Source organism: Oratosquilla oratoria, chromosome 43, assembly GCF_046742065.1.
Source record: "Oratosquilla oratoria isolate Oo_2021 chromosome 43, ASM4674206v1, whole genome shotgun sequence".
In the NCBI taxonomy this organism is placed as follows: domain Eukaryota; kingdom Metazoa; phylum Arthropoda; class Malacostraca; order Stomatopoda; family Squillidae; genus Oratosquilla; species Oratosquilla oratoria.
This window is the reverse complement of record NC_134819.1, coordinates 14,712,199-14,730,674: the sequence shown is the minus strand read 5'-3', so window position 1 is coordinate 14,730,674 and position 18,476 is coordinate 14,712,199. Positions and strand designations below refer to the sequence as shown.

At 39.9% G+C, this 18,476-nt stretch overlaps 1 protein-coding gene across 5 annotated transcripts in view; it reads left to right on the top strand.

Annotated features, from left to right (window-relative positions):
• Positions 1–18,476, top strand: part of LOC143022079 (mRNA-capping enzyme-like) — a 268,589-nt gene that overhangs the window by 204,889 nt on the left and 45,224 nt on the right. For all 5 annotated transcript variants that reach the window (XM_076180040.1, XM_076180038.1, XM_076180036.1 and 2 more), the window contains 2 exons: positions 431–616; positions 3,019–3,119. In XM_076180040.1, coding sequence (XP_076036155.1) covers positions 431–616; positions 3,019–3,119 — 287 coding nt within the window. The remainder of the gene's footprint in view (positions 1–430; positions 617–3,018; positions 3,120–18,476) is intronic.

Genomic DNA, 18,476 nt, shown 5'->3' with positions numbered 1-18,476 from the left:
TGATGTGTGGCTGTGGTCCATAGGGGCACCCCATATAGACCCTAAATTATCAACTGCATGCTATTTTGCCATAACAACATGCAGCCAATACCCCCAGATGGGGAATTGTTAGTAATATGAATAATAAGTCAGTGATACATACTTTCATTCAAATGCCGAGGTTGATGATGTCATGTCATTTCTTATACTCAAGAATCCCTAGGTTATGGAACTCCAATAAGCCACAATAATTACTATTAAACTTTCGTTTACATGTATATCTATAAGAAATAATCTATAATCTCTAAATTATGACAATATAAAGTCATTTGATATGTAGGAGTTATAGAGAGTCCTTTTGTAAGATTTAGTGATTGCTCTTTTTCATTGAAATGTACAAAGCACAATATTTTATGTACCTAAGCACAAATGTTAATTTTTCATCACACAGACTGACATAATTGACCCTCGCAATGGTGCCATTATCAAAGGATTGCTCAACAAAACCAAAGAGCCCTTCAGTGTACGAAGAAAGGACTTCTGGGATGTAACTGCAACAACAAAGCTACTCAGTCAGGACTTCCATAAACAACTCCTTCATGAACCAGATGGTCTTATCTTTCAGCCAGAGTTGGATGTAAGTCTGCCATACATTTTACTGGTTTTCCAATTATTGAGGGACTAACAACAGGTACCTACAAGAAATACAAAAGAGTCGTCTCCCTGCTGCTTGTCTTCAAACCCCAATTATCTTCCTCACTTCAGTTTGGAGAGGTCTGACACTTGGTCTTCAGATTGTGCTCAGGACTTCTCTTAATTATCTTCATCTTTATTTGCTCTACTTTTAAACATAAGGAGAGCTTATAACCAGTGACTGCTCTCCTCATTCTACCACATTCAACCAATGTCAGAAAGTACCAGACATGAGTCCAAGGTCTGTTTTCAAGTAGATTTATGAAAGGGCCTGGGGATCATTGCCAGCTGCTTTGGGACCACCCTATATATTTCTTAAGTGGACAAGAAATGGTTTTCTTTATAATGAATCTCAGTAGGTAAACCAGTTCAGGCTGTTGGCCTGCCATGTCTTTTTGTATTGCCTCTGTTAGAAGACAGTGATGACCTTTTATCCACAAGTTGCTAAGGTGAGGGGAGCAACAATAAGGTATTTGGATAGTTGTAGGGTGGGTGTATGGTTTGACTTGGCCACCCCCTTATTAAAGGTAAATGGCCCTTTGGTATACAGGTAACTCTTCATTTATGCAAGGGATATGCTCCTGTGAAAATTGCATAGTTTGTGTGAGGGTTACAAAGATAGAAAGTGAGTGGTTTGAGATGAAGATGAGACTGTGCCAGGGTCGTGTGATGTCACCATGAATATTCAACAGGTATGTGAATGGGGTGGTAAGGTATGGAATTGGTGAATGAGAGTGGAGGTAAGTGGAATGTGAGTCAGTTGTTGTTTGGCTGACACTGTAAGCCTGAGGATTAAGTGAAACTGTTGGCATTTTGAAAAGGTGTGTGAGAAGAGAAAACTGAAAGTGATTGTGGGCAAATATAGGATGATGAGATGTACAAGGAGTGTTGATGATGGTGGAATGGAGATAAGTTGCATAAAGCTGGAGGAAGTAGAAAATTACTCAAAGTCACATGTGACAATGGAGAAATGGTGTATTATGGAATAAGAAGGAAGGTAAATGTTGGAGGTAAATGAAAAGTATTATGAGAAATAGGGGTCTGGTGATGAACACAAAGAGAAGGTAAAAGAGAGTGATTATTCCCACAAGTGTGAATGGAGACAGAGAATTTGAAGTAGTCAGAAAGGAAGAGCCTAAATGTGTTTGAGATGAAATGTTTGATAAATATGGTAGGCATTATTAAGATGGATAGAGTGGTCATTCAGTCAGTCAGTCTGTTGTCTGATATCTCTCTTGGAGGAGACCCATGAATATAATAAGAAATATGGAGGTGAGGCAGAGAATAGGGATGGAGAGAGCTTTCAGTAGATCAGAGTGCTGGGATGGTTTGGGCATATGGGAAGAATGAGTGAGGAAAAACTAACAGAAAGAGTGGAAAGCAAAAGTGAATGGAGTGAACTTGAAGACCAAGAATGAGATGGATGAACAGAATAAAAGGGGCATTGAATGTAAAAGGAGTGTTTATCGAGCAAGGAAGAGACAAAAGATAGGAATAAATAGTGGTTTTAAATGGATGAAAAAAAGTACATAGCTTGAAGGGATGTTTTTCATATGTGCTTAATAATTTTTTCAAGTGGATATGGATGGGGGCTGCCATATAATGAAACATATAGTGGTAAACCAGCTATGGCTCTTGCACCTTACTCTAGAAACACTGTCGTTCTGCATTCCCTTTGACCTGAGCAATGTGGCAGGGGAACAGATATAAACAGGCTGGATGTATGATTTGATGTGGCCACCTCCTTACAAAGAGGAAGGGGCCTTTTGGAATGTATGTAGATGAAAGAATACTGGTGAAATGGATAAGGAAAATGACTGAGTAGATGAAAGTGAAATAAGGTAGGGTTTTCAAGAGATGTGTAGATAAAGTGTGTTAATGAAAAACTTAGGGAATGAGGGAAAGAATTATGTGTTCCATTTTGTTAGATGTAGAAAAAACATATTGTAAGGAAAGGGATCCTTAGTGTCAAATATTAGAGGAGCGTGACATAAAAACTGTCAAATTGAATAAAAAGTATGAGTGAAGGGTGTAAAGCATGTGTTAAAATATGTTGAAAGGAGCCTGGTTTAATGGAGAGATGGGAATGAGACAAGGTTTTGTGACTGGTCAGCATATTTTTTAATAAAATTGTAATAAAATCTAATGAAAATACAAAAGAGAAAGGAGTGATGTATTAGGGAGGGGAGAGGTGGAAATAAATTTCAATTTACATCAGGCGTGGAAGAAAGTAATTACCTTAAGACAAAAAAAAAAAAAAAGGAAGATAACCACAGTAAGAATTTGTCATACTTAAATTTGTGAACTCTGTGATCTTGTATTTATTTATTTGTTTATTTTTTCTAGCCCTACACCCCAGGCAGGTGCATTCAAGTGCTCAAGTGGAAGCCAGCTAGTCACAATTCAGTAGATTTTCGCTTAAAAATAGTCAAAAGAAGTGGTGAAGGGTAAGTAGCTTTTCTATTTTCTTCCACATGTCTTATAAATAAAATAAATAGTCGTAGATTAAAAAAATATATATATATATATATACAGTATATATATTCAAAGTTGTTAGCAACTGGCTCACCTTCCAAATTCCTCTAGTCTCTATAGCCATCTCCAATCCTCTGCTCATCATCCTCACATCTACCCTCTGTATTTATTTACCTAGTTGTATTTTATGGGACAAGGGCTATGCTCGTAGTGACCCATTTTCGTGTCTCTCGGCAACCAGTTTATTCTTAAAATCGTTTATAGTTTTGGCACTCACTGTTTCTCTGTTTAGTTTGTTCCAGACATCAATTACTCTATGTGGGAAGCTATTCTTTTTCAGGTCTCTTCTGTAACTGTCCTTCTTTAGCTTCTTTTTGTGTACTCTTTTGTCTCTTTTGTCCCATTTTAATAAGTTGTCTCTATCGAGAATTTCCATCTCTAATAATTCTGTAAATGGTCAACAAATCACCTCTTTCTCTTCTCTGTTCCAATGTTGATAGATGTAATTTCTCCAATCTTTGTTCATATGTCAAATTTGATAGTGTAGGTGCCATTTTTGTTGCTCTCTTTTGATTCTTTCTAATTTTCTTGTGTTCTTTTTTGTGCTAGGTGCCCGTAGTGTTGCAGCATACTCCAGTTTAGGTCTTAATATTATAACCACTATTTTCTTTACCATTTCTTCATCCATGTAGTTGAAGGGCACTTTCATTGATCTTATATACATACATACATATACCAAGGCTTTTTCCCCCTTACAAGGGAGGTAGCCAAAAAGAAAATGGCATAAAATCATTCCCACCCATTCCATCCCTAAATACACTCCATTCCCCTCCACCCTCCCTCTTATCGTAGCACCTCCTGGATGACGGGTCATCCCTGCACCCTGTCCACTGCCCTGGGTCAGAGGCAGTGTTGCAAGGCACAGCACATCCACAGTAAGGCCGCATCATTAAATCAGCGACCCCCCCCCTCCATCCCCCCATGCAGAAAAGGAGAAGATGGGGAGAAATCCCTTCGGGCTGCGTCAAATTTTGCTCTCACATACTACCTCATCCCCCATTCCACCTCATGCATCACAACATCATCCATATACAACCATTCTCCATTCACCCCTGTTTTCTGTCCTCTCCCGTCCTTCCTCAACAGACATTTCCCCTTTTCCCCAAAGCCCCCTTCATCCCATCCATCCATCTCATCCTAGGATGTCCCCTCATGTTCACTCCCTCCACATCTGCCTTCCATACCTCTTTTACTAGTCTTTTTTCACTCATTCTTTCCATGTGTCCAAACCATCCTAATACTCTTTCATCAGCCCTATCTCCCAACTCCCTCTTCACCCCTGTTCTCCTCCTCAACTCCTCATTTCTCACTCTATCCAGCCTAGTAACCCCCATCATACTTCTCAGACACCTCATCTCAAACACATTCAAACTCCTTCTCTCTTCCTCTCTTATATTCCACGTTTCTGCCCCAAATGTCTTTTCCTCATTACACTTTTTAATCCACCAAGGCATTTACTTGCTTCTCTCAATCTACATTATTACCTCCACCTCCTCTTTACCTCTTCCTGCCACATTTCCACCCAAGTATCTAAAACTATCCCCTTCCTCCAGTCGCTCTCCCTTAATACTCACCTCAAGTCGGCTGCCACTCTCACCCCTTGAACATCTCATCACCTTACTTTTACATACATATACCAAGGCTTTTTCCACCTTCCAAGGGAGGTAGCCAAAAAGGGAAAGGCATAAAAACACTCCCACCCATTTCATCCCTAAATACACTCCACACCCCTCCCACCCACCTTACTTTTACCCACATTTATTTTCAGCTTTCTTCTTTCACACACTCTCCCAAACTCTGTCACCAACTTCCACAATCCCTCCTCCGATCCTGCCACAAGCGCAGTGTCGTCCGCAATCAACAACTGGCTCACCTCCCACTTTTCTCCATTTTCTTTAACCATCGCCAATCCCTGACCCCCCCCCCCCACCCTTGCATTTACCTCTCGCACCAACCCATTCATGTATAAGTTGAACAGCCAGGGAGACATAACGCATCCTTGACAAAGTCCCACCTTTACCTCGAACCACTCACTCTCTCCATTTCTAATCCTGATACATGCTCTACTACTCTCATAAAAACTCTTAAACTCTTGACAGCTAGAAACTTTCCTCCTATCCCGTATATCCGCAAAACCTCCCACAGTGCCTTCCTGTCTACCCCGTCATAAGCCCTTTCCAGATCCATAAAAGCCCCAAAAACATCCCCTCTCCTATAGCTTTCTCACATATCTGTCTTACCACAAAAATCTGATCTACACAACCTCTACCTTTCCTAAATCCACACTGTTCCTCACCAATTACTCCCTCTGTTCCTCTCCTAATCCTCACAATCAACATCCTCCCATAAGCCTTCCCAACTACTCTTAACACGTTAATCCCTCTGAAACTACTACACTCACACTTGTCCCCTTTTTCCTTGTAAAGTGGAACTATACAGGCACTCCTCCAGTCCTCCAGCACTCTATCCTCTCTCCAGCAAACATTAAATATCCTCACCAGCCAGTCCACCATCACTGTACCTCTTTTTTTTTTTTTTTAGACATTCTGCATGGCATCCATCCTGACCAGGTGCCTTACCTGCTTTCATCATCTTAACAGCTGCCTTCACTTCATCCTTCCTTATTTCTCCTCCATTATCCTCACTCATCACTCTCATTATCTTAGCACTTCCCACTGCAACTATCTCAGTCCCTATCCTCCTTCACATTTAGCAACTCCCTAAAATATTCTGCCCATCTTCCCCTTACTGCCTTCTCTTGTGTTAACATCTCTCCAACTGCACCTTTTACCTTTTCTTCTCTACTTGATTAACCTCCTCTTCCTCTCTTAATTTCTTTCCAAAACATCTTTTTATAACTTTCAAGATTTTCTGTCATACCCTTACCCCATTTCACATCTGCTCTCCTCTTTGCCTCCTTTACCTTTTGCTTTACTTCTTTTCTTTGTATCTCTCATATGACTCCCTCATCCTATTTTGTAACCAATCTGTGAAAGCTCACTTCTTCTCTTCTACAACCTTCTTTGTTTCCTCATCCCACCATTCACTACCCTTCCTTCTATTTCCTCCCGTCCTTCTTGTTCCACACACCATCTTTGCGCACTTTGTGACTCCCTCCTTGAACCATCCCCATTCCTCCTCCACTCCTAGCTCTACTCTATCCTTCACTCTCTCCCACTCCTCTCTCAGCTTCTTCTTGTACTCCTTTTCCTTTTCATTTAAAGAGTTCACTTTAAGCACCTCCCTATCTTTTGTCCTTTTCCTCTTTCTCCATCCATCCTCCTTTCTCAGCTTACCTTCCACCAAAAAATGATCTGATATTCCCCCACTCTCTCCCCTTAGTACATGTACATCCTTAACTTTTCCTATTACACTCCTACCTACCACTACATAGTCCATTAATGCTCTATCTACCACCCTTCCATCCACTGCTGTCTCCCATGTATACTTATGCTTGACTTCCTTCTGAAACACTGTATTTGTTATCATCAACTCTCTTTCTAGACACATCTCCACCATCAACTCTACACTAAGATTCTTTCCTGGAACTCCACATTTCCCAACCACTCTATCAATTGGTTCTTTTCCTACCCTAACATTAAGGTCTCCCAGTACTACTACATTGACGTTTCTCCCTAATCCCTCTATGAACTCATTTAAATCTACCCAAAAAGCCTCCCTTCTACACTCTTCTCACTACCAGACCCATATGCACTTACAAAAACCCACATCTCCTTTCCCACTTTCACCTTCATCCACATTAACCTTGAAGAAACCTCCTTCCACTCCGTATGCGTGCCCGACTTGGCGCGAATTTTAAAACGGTTCTCTACATTTGAGATGGTTTCGAAATAAAATCCGCGTATGATTAAATCCGTGTTATTCGAATCCGCATTATTTGAGGGACTCCTGTACACATCATAACACAAAGCCGCAGAAATAGTACACCCATACCTTGATACACCAAACACATGGTTTATTACAGTCTCAAAATAGCCCCAGCCAAATCAACAGCAACACTTCTCATCAACTGGACAAATGATTGTGGTAATAATCACCATTCCAAAACCGAACAAAGACCCAACTATCCCAACATCGCACCACCCAATCACACTTCTCTGCACCCCCTCTAAAGTCATTGAACACCTAATACTCCAACTTGTCACACCACATATTCCCCTTGCTGACTCACAACACGGTTTTAGGCCACTACACTCCACAAACATTCTTCTGATAAGCCTCACACAAAGAATTTTAGATGGCATCAATTCATATAGGCCCCACCACAGAACACTTCTTATAACATTAGACATAAGTAAAGCTTTTGATGCTATCCCCCGCCACAACCTAACAAATAAAATATATAACACAGACATGCACAATAACACCAAAAGATGGCTGGCCAATTATCTGGCAAGTAGGAATGCATATGTGTCATATAATGGTCAATCATTGCACATCAGAAACATTAAGAATGGAGTACCACAGGGCTCTGTTCTATCCCTCACACTCTTTAATCTATACATGCATGACATACCCACACCAGACACCTCAGAAATACAAATCTCTTCCTACGCAGACGACATAACAATCACATGTACACATCGTAACACAGACAAAGCTGCAGAAATAATCCAGCCATACCTTGATACACTCAACACATGGTTCATCACAAACAGACTCAAAATAGCTCCAACCAAATCTACAATCTACAGCAACACTTCTCACCAACTGGACAAAAGAACACAAATACATACCTCATCTCTACATCAACAACACTCTAATACCACACACAAACGTCTTAGTGTAACATACGATACATCCATGTCTTTCAAACAACACATCACAAACATAAAAAACAAATGCACACCTAGACTTAACGCACTTAAGTCAATCACTGGAACAACATTTGGACAAAACAAAGAAACTAATACAACAATATACAAACAATGCATACACTCATTGATGAATTATGCGAGTCTTGCATGGGCTCCTAATCTCAGTGAGACACACCACAACACCCCTTCAAATCATACAAAACAAAGCCCTAGAGACAATTACAAGTTGCACAAATACAACATCTACAGACCATTTACACCATGAAACAAAACTCCTCAAAGTCAAGGACCACCTTGACATGAGAGGCACACAAACACTTGCCGCAGCCACCACAAACACATCACACCCGCTACACTACATAGCAGAACACCCACACACACCAAGAAACATTAAAACAACACCCAAAGACCTGTATCACACACAGATACTCTCTTCTCTTCCTCCACAACCACCAAATACTAGCCTCTGGAAACATATAATCATATCCATTAACACACTGAAAGACACACTGCTGCATACCAGACCCCCTGATATCCACCCTTCTGAATCCTCTCTCCCATGAAAGGACAGAGTCCACCTGGCCAGACTGCGGTGCAGCCACCACCGAGCACTTCTAAGCTACCAGAAGAGGCTGGATGACCGCATTGTGAACAGCTGCCCAGGATGTAACACTTCAGTCTGGCCAGGTGGACTCTGTCCTTTCATGGGAGAGAGGATTCAGAAGGGTGGTTATCAGGGGGTCTGGTATGCAGCAGTGTGTTGTCTTTCAGTGTGTTAATGGATATGATTATATGTTTCCAGAGGCTAGTATTTGGTGGTTGTGGAGGAAGAGAAGAGAGTATCTGTGTGTGATACAGGTCTTTGGGTGTTGTTCCAACTGCTTGGAGGCAGGCAAACGTTGTTCCTGTCTTTAAGAAGGGAGATAGATCGTCTATATGCAACTACAGGCCAATCAATTTGACATCGGTTATAGGAAAAATGCTTGAATCAATAATAGTAAATAGACTCGGAGAACACATTGAAGGGCATAATTTAATTCGTGATTCACAGCATGGTTTCTCCAAGGGTAAGTCATGTGTGACTAATCTTCTATCCTTTTACACTAAGGTATATATGGCGTCAGACAATAATGAAAATTACGATGTTATTTACCTTGACTTTAGCAAAGCGTTCGACAAAGTGCCACACCAGAGACTACTAAATAAAATCAAAGCCCATGGCATAGGAGGAAAAGTGTTAGAATGGATTAGAGCTTGGATTAGTAACAGAAAACAGCGGGTCACCATAAATGGAATAAAATCTAGGTGGAGAAATGTTACCAGCGGGGTCCTCCAGGGCTCGGTTTTGAGTCCCTTGTTGTTCATTATGTATATAAACGACTTAGACGATGGGCTAAATAGTGATGTTAGTAAGTTTGCGGACGACACTAAAATAGGACGACTAATTAGGTCAGGAGACGACGCCCAGATTCTGCAGGATGATCTTAATAAACTGTTAACATGGTCGGTGAAATGGCAAATGAACTTCAATATCTCTAAGTGTAGCGTGTTAAACGTAGGGTTACACAACCCCGAAAATAGATACAACTTAGATAACACGTTTTTAGAAAAATCTGAGTGCGAGAGGGACTTGGGAGTTCTGGTGAGTCCGGACCTTAAAACCAGGAAGCAGTGCATTAGCGCTAGAAATAAAGCTAACAGAGCATTAGGCTTCATTACTAGGACGGTAACGAATAGAAGTGCAGAGGTAATCATTAAACTCTATCTAGCATTAGTTAGACCCATCCTTGACTATGCGGTACAGTTTTGGTCTCCGTCCTACAGAATGGACATAAATTCACTAGGATCAGTACAGAGAAGAATGACCAAAATGATACAAGGACTCGGAAATTTGTCTTATGAAGAGAGGCTTAGGCACCTAAACTTACACTCTCTGGAAAGACGCAGAGTGCGGGGTGATCTAATAGAAGTGTTCAAGTGGATCAAAGGCTATAACAAGGGTGATGCAAACAAGGTCATCATAATAAAACAACAGGGCAGGACTCGCATTAATGGGTATAAACTGGACAAATTTAGATTTAAGAAGGAAATAGGCAAGAATTGGTTTACTAATAGGGTGGTCGATGAATGGAATAAACTTAGTAACCATGTAGTAAGCGCTGAAACTATCAGTTGTTTTAAAAAACGATTAGACAACTTTATGGAAGGGGATGACAGGTGGTGATGGATACGGAGCTGCCTAGTGTAGGCCTTATGGTCTTTTGCAGTCTCCTTTATTTCTTATGTTCTTATGTTCTTCACCCCATACCATACAACACATAATGGAAGACTGCATTATACACAATCATGCACGCAAACAGCACAACATACACTCTATAAAGGATTTGTGGGAAAACCCAGTTTCAGCTGTGGCATTCCTTGGGGGAAACGGGACTGCTTGGACAGACAGTCTAGGGAACGACAACAACAACAACAACTGGACAAAAGAACACAAATATATTCCTCAACTCTATATCAACAACACTCTAATACCACACACACCCTGAAAATTCTTGGTATAATATACAATACATCCATGTCACATAAACAACACATCACCAACATAAAAAATAAATGCACACCAAGACTCAACACACTTAAATCAATCACTGGAACACCATTTGGACAAAACAAAGAAACTAATACTACAATATACAAACAATACATATGCTCAGTGATAAATTATGTGAGTCCAGCATGGGCACCTAATCTCAGTGAGACACACCTCAACACCCTTCAGATCATACAAAACAAAGCCTTAAAAGCAATTACAGGTTGCACATATACAACACCTACAGACCACCTACACTATGAAACAAAAGTCCTCAAAGTCAGAGATCACCTTGACATGGGAGGTACACAAACACTTGCAGCCTCCACAAACACAGCACACCCACTACACTATATAGCAGAACACCCACACACACCAAGAAACAAAACAAAAAAAAAATACTCTCTTCTCTTCCTCCACAACCATCAAATACCAGCCTCCAGAAACATTCATAATCATATCACTCACTGCTCCATTAACACACTAAAAGACAACACATTGCTGCATGCCAGACCCCCTGATATCCATCCCTCTGAATCCACCTGGCCAGACTGCAATGCTGCCACCATCCTGCCCTTCTAAGCTACTAGAAGAGACTGGATGACCACATTGTGGACAAATGCCCAGGATGTAACACTTCACCCCATACTATTCAACACGTCATGGAAAACTGCATTATACACAATCATGCACTTAAACAACACAACATACATTCCATAAAGGATTTGTGGGAAAACCCTGTTTCAGCCATGGCATTCGTTGGGGAGACGGAACTGTTCAGACAGACAGTCTAGGGAACAACAGTAACAACAACAACACTGCATTTTGTAGCTGGTAGTTTGGAAGCTTTACAGGATAATGGGGAATCAGCCTTCAGTTTAACTGTTAAGAAGATAGCAGCCAGAAAAGTGTTCTATCACTGAAGCTGTGTACCAATACAGCATGTTACAAAGGGAGAACTCTGCAGTCAACACCCACCAGAATGGTGTACAAGTATGTATTATATGTAAACAATGTGGACCAACTGACAGAACAGACCAATGGTGAACCTTTATACATCTAATATAGGATCGGTAATGCTGTGTAGTTTAAATCCAAGAACTAAAATGCAGTGTCAAATATAACATTGGACAAGCGATTGGTGTAGTGTTCAAACAAGATGTTAAGGTTAATAGTATTCCAAGGTATATGAGGGATCTTCCCCCCTGGGTCACATTGAAAGGATGACAGCCAGTAAGAGAACAAAAGGCTGACATGCTGCTCATCAGATTGCCCCAACCTGTGGAATTGTACATGGAGGACAGTACCAACCCACAGACATATGAAAAGAGATGGTTACTGAGGTGGTCTGCACATGATAGGAAGCAACCTGAAAATGTGGATAAAATTTAATACAAGACACCAATTGGGAAGAGTGACCACATATTATTTGAGCTAAAACTAAAGGAGAGAAATGAGAAATACAGAAAAGAGACTAGTGTACAGTAAAACGGACTTTTTATGAAACTTGAGAAATTTTTTCAGGAAGCAAGTTGGGAAAAATTATACAATGAAGAGACTAATGGAAGATTTTGATTGAGATCTATAATGAAGGAGTGTATATATTAACCTCTTCACTCCGGGGCACATTGCACGTCTGGCAGCATTAGCTGCCCGACATGCGATATTGCGTCATAATAATCACATTATAAAAAATAAAGTCAGTGCTCAATCGTTCGTTCTCTTTCACACGTGAATTTTGATAACCATAGGAAATATGATGAAGCCAGTTTAGAGAGAATGGAGGTTACGTAGGTACGACTACAATAAATTTAAGACGCCAACGTCGGCATCATCGCGTACCCACTTGCTCCTCATGACGCCTACGTAGGCGTCACCGTATGGAAGTGGTTAAGTGCTGGTTTAATAGAAGATGCAGCGAGGCAAAAAAAAGAAGAGATAAAGCTAGGAGAAGATGAAAAAAAAAGGGAAAAAATCTTAGAAAGTGTCAAATATATATCACTGAAAGGAATGAATGTGTAAAAATGTGTAGGGAAGAAAAAAGAAATTATGAAAAAGACATAATAGCAAAATGTAAGGATCAACCAAAACTGTTCTATAGATATGTGAATGGCAAATTGAAAAACAAGCAAAAAATAGAGAAACTACGCCAAAGGATCATGGAATACACAGAAGATATAGAAATAGCTGAGGTCATGACTAAACATTTCAAGTCACTTTCCACTAGAGAAAATGTATGGCACTGGGATGAAGGGCAGGAAGTGAGGTACTCTCTTATGGGGAGAAATAATAGCAACACAAGCAGAAATAACAGACCAAATAACAAACCTTGATGTCAGGAAATTGCATGGCCTGGATGGAATTGCTATCTGGATACTAAAAGAGTATAAAGAAGAACTGGTAGGCAAAATATATATGATAAGATGCTCACTTAACCCTACAGTGTCAGCGGCATACATTGTATGCCGCAATTGTTTTATGGATTGACTGTCAGTGGCACACATTGTATGCCACAATTTATTTTTTATTTTATTTTATTTTTTCCAAAAATAGACATTACATCTGTGGTAATGACCAATTAGCCCCATCCATTGGCTATAAAAGGCACCAAAATGTTCTTATCTATTGACAAAATTGGCAACCCTGGCAGCAATTTTTCAGGGGTAACTTGAGGTATAAAATCAGCCTTGAGGACGTAATTTAGGTGATTCTGGTGTATGAAACGAAGTATGAGGAGGTGAAGTTGTACTTCGACAGTTAGGCAAGTGCTTTAGTATGTATTTACCTAGTTGTATTTTACGGGAAGGGGAGCTACACTCATGGTGTCCCGCCTTTGTATCTCGCAGTGTCTAGTTATCTCTTAAACTCAAGTATAGAACTGGCAATTTTGCACAGCATTGGGATGAAGGAAGTGAAGTGTAATCTCCCCCATGAGGGAAATAATACATACCAAAGGCTTTTTCCCCCTTACACGGGAGGTACCCAAAAGAAAAAGGCATAGAAACCACTCCCATCCATTCCATCCCCTACATACTCCACTCCCCTCCATCCTCTTCCCTCCCTCTTATCTTGGCACCTCTTGGCACCTCTTGGATGATGGGTCATCCCTGCATCTCGTCCACTGCCCTGGGTCAGAAGTAGTGTCACAAGACACAGCACATCCACAGTAAGGCCGCTTCATTAATTCGGTGACTCCCCCTCTGTCCCCTCATGCAGAATATGAGAAGATGAGAAATAATAATGGATCAATTAACGAACCTTGGCATTAGGAAAGCACCCAGTCCAGAGGGAATTGCAAACTGGATACTAAAAGAATGCAAAAAGAACTAATGGACAAAATATACAACATAAGTTGCTCACTCAAAGAAGGAAAAATACCAAAGGACTGGATAAATGCCAATATTGTACCAATATATAAAGGAGGAAACAAGGAAGAACCAACTAATTACAAACTGGTCTCCCTAACAAGCCCGGTAGCCAAAATTTGTGAGAAAATTATCAAGAATAAATGGGTAAAACACTAAGGAAGTAAAGAAAGTGAGATCTGAAAAAGACCAGGGAATAATTATCTCAAAGGACTTGTCCCCTGATAAACAAAAACAAAATTGTTGGAGAATCCTATAATTTGCTAAGATCAATAAAAGTGGCATTTACCCATTTGGATGAAGAAATTATTAAAAAAAATATTAGTCACACTAATAAGGCCTAGACTTGAGTATACTGGAACATTATGGTCACCCAGTACCGAAAAGAATATAAAGAAAATTTAAAGAATCCAGAGAGTAACCACAAAAATGGCCCCAGCACTTTCAAACTTGTCATATGAAAAGAGACTGGCTAAATTGAAGTTACTGACTTTGAAACAAAGAAGAGAGGGAGACGACCTAATGACCATCTATAGAATCATGAAAGGCATGGAAATACTTGATAGAGAAGACTTACTAAATTGGGACAAGAGAAACACAAGAGGACAAGGAAAGAAACCCAAAAAGGATAGTTATAGAAGCGATCTGAAGGAAAGCAGTTTTCCACACAGAGTGGTGGACACTAGGAACAAACTGGATGAAACAATAGTGTGTGCAAAAACCGTGCACAAATTTAAGAGCCAACTAGACAGTATGAGATACAAAAGTGTGACACCACAAGAGCAGCTCCCCTTCCTGTAAGATACATGTAGGTAAATACACACTTTTTTAGGATGCTTCAAATTGAAAATAGATGAAGCATAGAATTGTATTTTACAAATAAAACTTAGTTCCATAAATAAATTTAATTAGCAGTTGCAGCTGTGTCAGTAATATGAAAAGGTAAATCAACTCATCAGTAAATGTAGTAACATAGTTATTGAACTTTATTGTCTTCACAGTTATTGTTAATGGGATGGATGTGCTTGATGCAGGGATATCAGTTTCTCAGCATCAGGCTGGAACTCACTAAGAAGTCATAGATCCCCGCATTCAGTAATATTCAGTCTCTTTGCTTGGAAAGAACCAAGGAGACTGCACTGAAGCCCTGTTCTACTATATATGATGTCAGAAAGGCAATAAAGCACCTTTTCACCTTGTCCTACAGTACTGGATTTCTCTCTCTCTCTCCAGGAAGACACTGTGGAATCTATTGCAGATATATGGGACAGGAGGAAAACTGTTAAGAGCAGCCAAGAGTTTTTATGAGAGAAGTAGATCCTGTGTTAGAGTCAGAAATGGAGAGAGTGTGTGGTTTCAGGTAAAGGTGGGACTTTGCCAGTGATGTGTATGTCTCCTTTGCTGTTCAATTTATACATGGATGGGGTGGTGCAAGAGGTAAATGTAAGGGTAATGAGTTAGGTATTGGAGATGGTTAAAGAAAATGGAGAAAAGTGGGAGATAAGCCAGTTGTTTGCTGACAACACTGTGCTTGTGACAGGATCAGAAGAGGGTTTGAGGAAGTTAGTGACAAAGTTCAGGAAGGTGCAAAAGAAGGAAGTTTAAGACCAATGTGGGTAAAAGTAAGGTGATGAGATGCACAAGGAGAGAAAGTGGCAGCAGATAGGAAATGAGTATTAACCTCTTCACTCCGGGCCAAAATCTCGCGGGCAGCATTATCTGCCAGATGTATGATGTGTCATAATAATACTCGCATCATAAAATATAGTCACCGCTTATATCGATCGTTCTCTCTTTCACCCGTGAATTTTGATAACCATAGAAAATGTGATGAAGACAGTTTAGATAGTAATCAAGATGCCGATATGGCAACCTCGCGTATCCACTTGCTCCTCATGCCGCCTACGTATGCAGCACCGTATGGAAGGGGTTAAGGGAGAGAGACTGGAAGAAGTGGATAGTTTTAGATACTTGGATGCAAATGTGGCAGGAAAGGGAGTGGAGCTGGAGGTAGAATGTAGACTGAGAGAAGCAAGTAAATGCCTTGGGGGATTAAAAAGTGTAATGAGAAATAGACATTTGTATCTCACAGTGTCTAGTTTGCTTTTAAACTCATGAATGGTTTTTGCGCATACTATTTCATTATCCAGTTTGTTCCAAGTGTCCAATACTCTATGTGGAATTTTTTTTTTCTTCAGTTCTCTTTTATAGCTATGTTTTTTTATTTTCTTTCCATGTCCTCTTGTGTTTCTCTTGTCCCAGTTTAGTAAGTCCTCTCTATCAAGTATATCTGTGCCTTTCATGATTCTGTAGATGGTCAGTAGGTCACCCTCTCTCTTCTTTGCTCCAGTGTTGGTAACTCCAGTTTAGCCAATCTCTCTTCATATGATAGGTTTGCAAGTGCAGGTGCCATTTTTGTTGCTGCTCTCTGGATTCTTTCTATTTTCTTTATATTCTTTATATTCTTTTTGGTACTGGGTGACCACAATGTTGCCGCATACTCTAGTCTAGGCCTTATCAATGTAACCAATATTTTTTTTATCATGTCTTCGTCCAAGTATGCAAATGCCACTTTTATTGATCTTAGCAAGTTGTAAGTCTCCCCCACAATTTTGTTAATCTGTTTATCATAGGACAAGTCATTTGTGATAATTACCACCCAAATCTATTTCGGATCCTACCTTCTTTACTTCCTTGATTCCAATTGTATATTTTCCTGATATTCTGTTTTTGCTTTTTCCAAACTCCATTATGCTACACTTCTTAGTATTAAAGTCCACTTCCCATTTCTGACTCCAGTTCCATACCTTGTTCAGGTCTTCCTGCAGTGCTTCACAGTCCTTATCAGTTTCTACATTCCTTAACAGTTTGGCGTCATCTGCAAAGAAGCTCATGTAACAATTCACGTCCTCGTCCATGTCATTCATATAGATAGCAAACATTATTGGTGCCAGTACAGTTTCTTGTGGTACTCCACTGATCACCACTTTCCAATCTGAATATTTTTCTCTGAGCACTACTTTCATCTCTCTACCAGTCAGGAAGTCCTCCATCCATTTTAATAGGTTCCCTTGTATTCCTCCTATGTGTTCCAGTTTTTTAGTAATATTATGTGTGGTACTTTGTCAAAGGCTTTTTGCAAGTCTAGGAAGGCACAATCAGCCCATTCATTTCTTTCTTGCACTATGTCTATTAGCCTTGAGTAGAAGCATATTAAGTTTGTGGTGCATGATCTTCCTTGTCTGAACCCGAATTGTCTTGGGTTTAATATGTTGTTGTCTTCCAGATGTTTTACCCATCTATTCTTGATTATTTTCTCACAAATTTTGGCTATAGTGCTTGTTAGTGATACTGGCCTATAGTTGGTGGGTTCATCCTTGTATCCTCTTTTATATATTGGTACAATGTTAGCATTTTTCCAGTCATTAGGTATCTTTCCTTCTTTGAGTGAGTTATTTATTATGATGTGTATTTTGTCTGTTAGTTCTTCTTTGCATTCCTTTAGAATCCAATTTGCAATACCATCCGGGCCATGTGATTTTCTGACATCCAGTTTTGATAGGTGTTCTGATATTTCTTTTTGTGATGTTGTAAACTCACTCATGTGGGGAGATTGCTTGTTACTATCTTCGTCCCAATTTTGTATTTTCTCTCTGGTGAAGACAGATTTAAAGTGGTTGTTCATGACTTCGACCATCTCTAATTCTTCTGTGTATTCTATATTTCCTTGGCGTAGTTTTGCCATTTCTTGTTTGGTTTTAAGTTTACCATTCACATACCGATAGAATAGTTTGGGTTGATCTTTGCATTTATCTATAATATCCTTCTCATGGTTCCTTTTTTCCTCTCTTCTCACATTAACATACTCATTTCTATAGTTTATATAAATTTGCCATTTGCTTTGTTTTTTGTCTTTTCTCCACCTTTTCCAAGCTTTGTCCCTTCTGTCTTTTGCCTCACTGCATCTTTTGTTGAACCAACATTTAATGTACTCCCTCTCTCACTTTTGTCTTGGTACATGCCTGTTCACCCCTTCGTTGTAATTTTCCATCAATATATTCCATTTCTCTTCCACTGTTGTCTCTTCCATATAGAATTTTTCCCAGTTTGCATTCCGGAAGAATATCTTTAGTTTTGCAAAGTCTGTTTTGTTGTACATCAATCTTCCTTTCCTATGCTTTTCATTTCTCTCCATGTCTATTTCTTCCTTTAGTACAGGTTCGATGAGTACATGGTCACTCTTTCCAATTGGTGTCTTGTAATGGATTTTGTCCACAATTTCAGGTTCTGTTGTAAATATTAAAAATATGGTCATGTCTAGCAGTACATTGCCCCACAAGTCATCTCCTCCTCGCACTTTCATGTTATCCCAACAATTTCTTTGCAATTGAAGTCCCCCATAATTACCAGATTACCCCTACCCATTAGTATCTCGTTTAGTGATTTCCTTGTATCTTCTAGCATTTTCGTATGTTC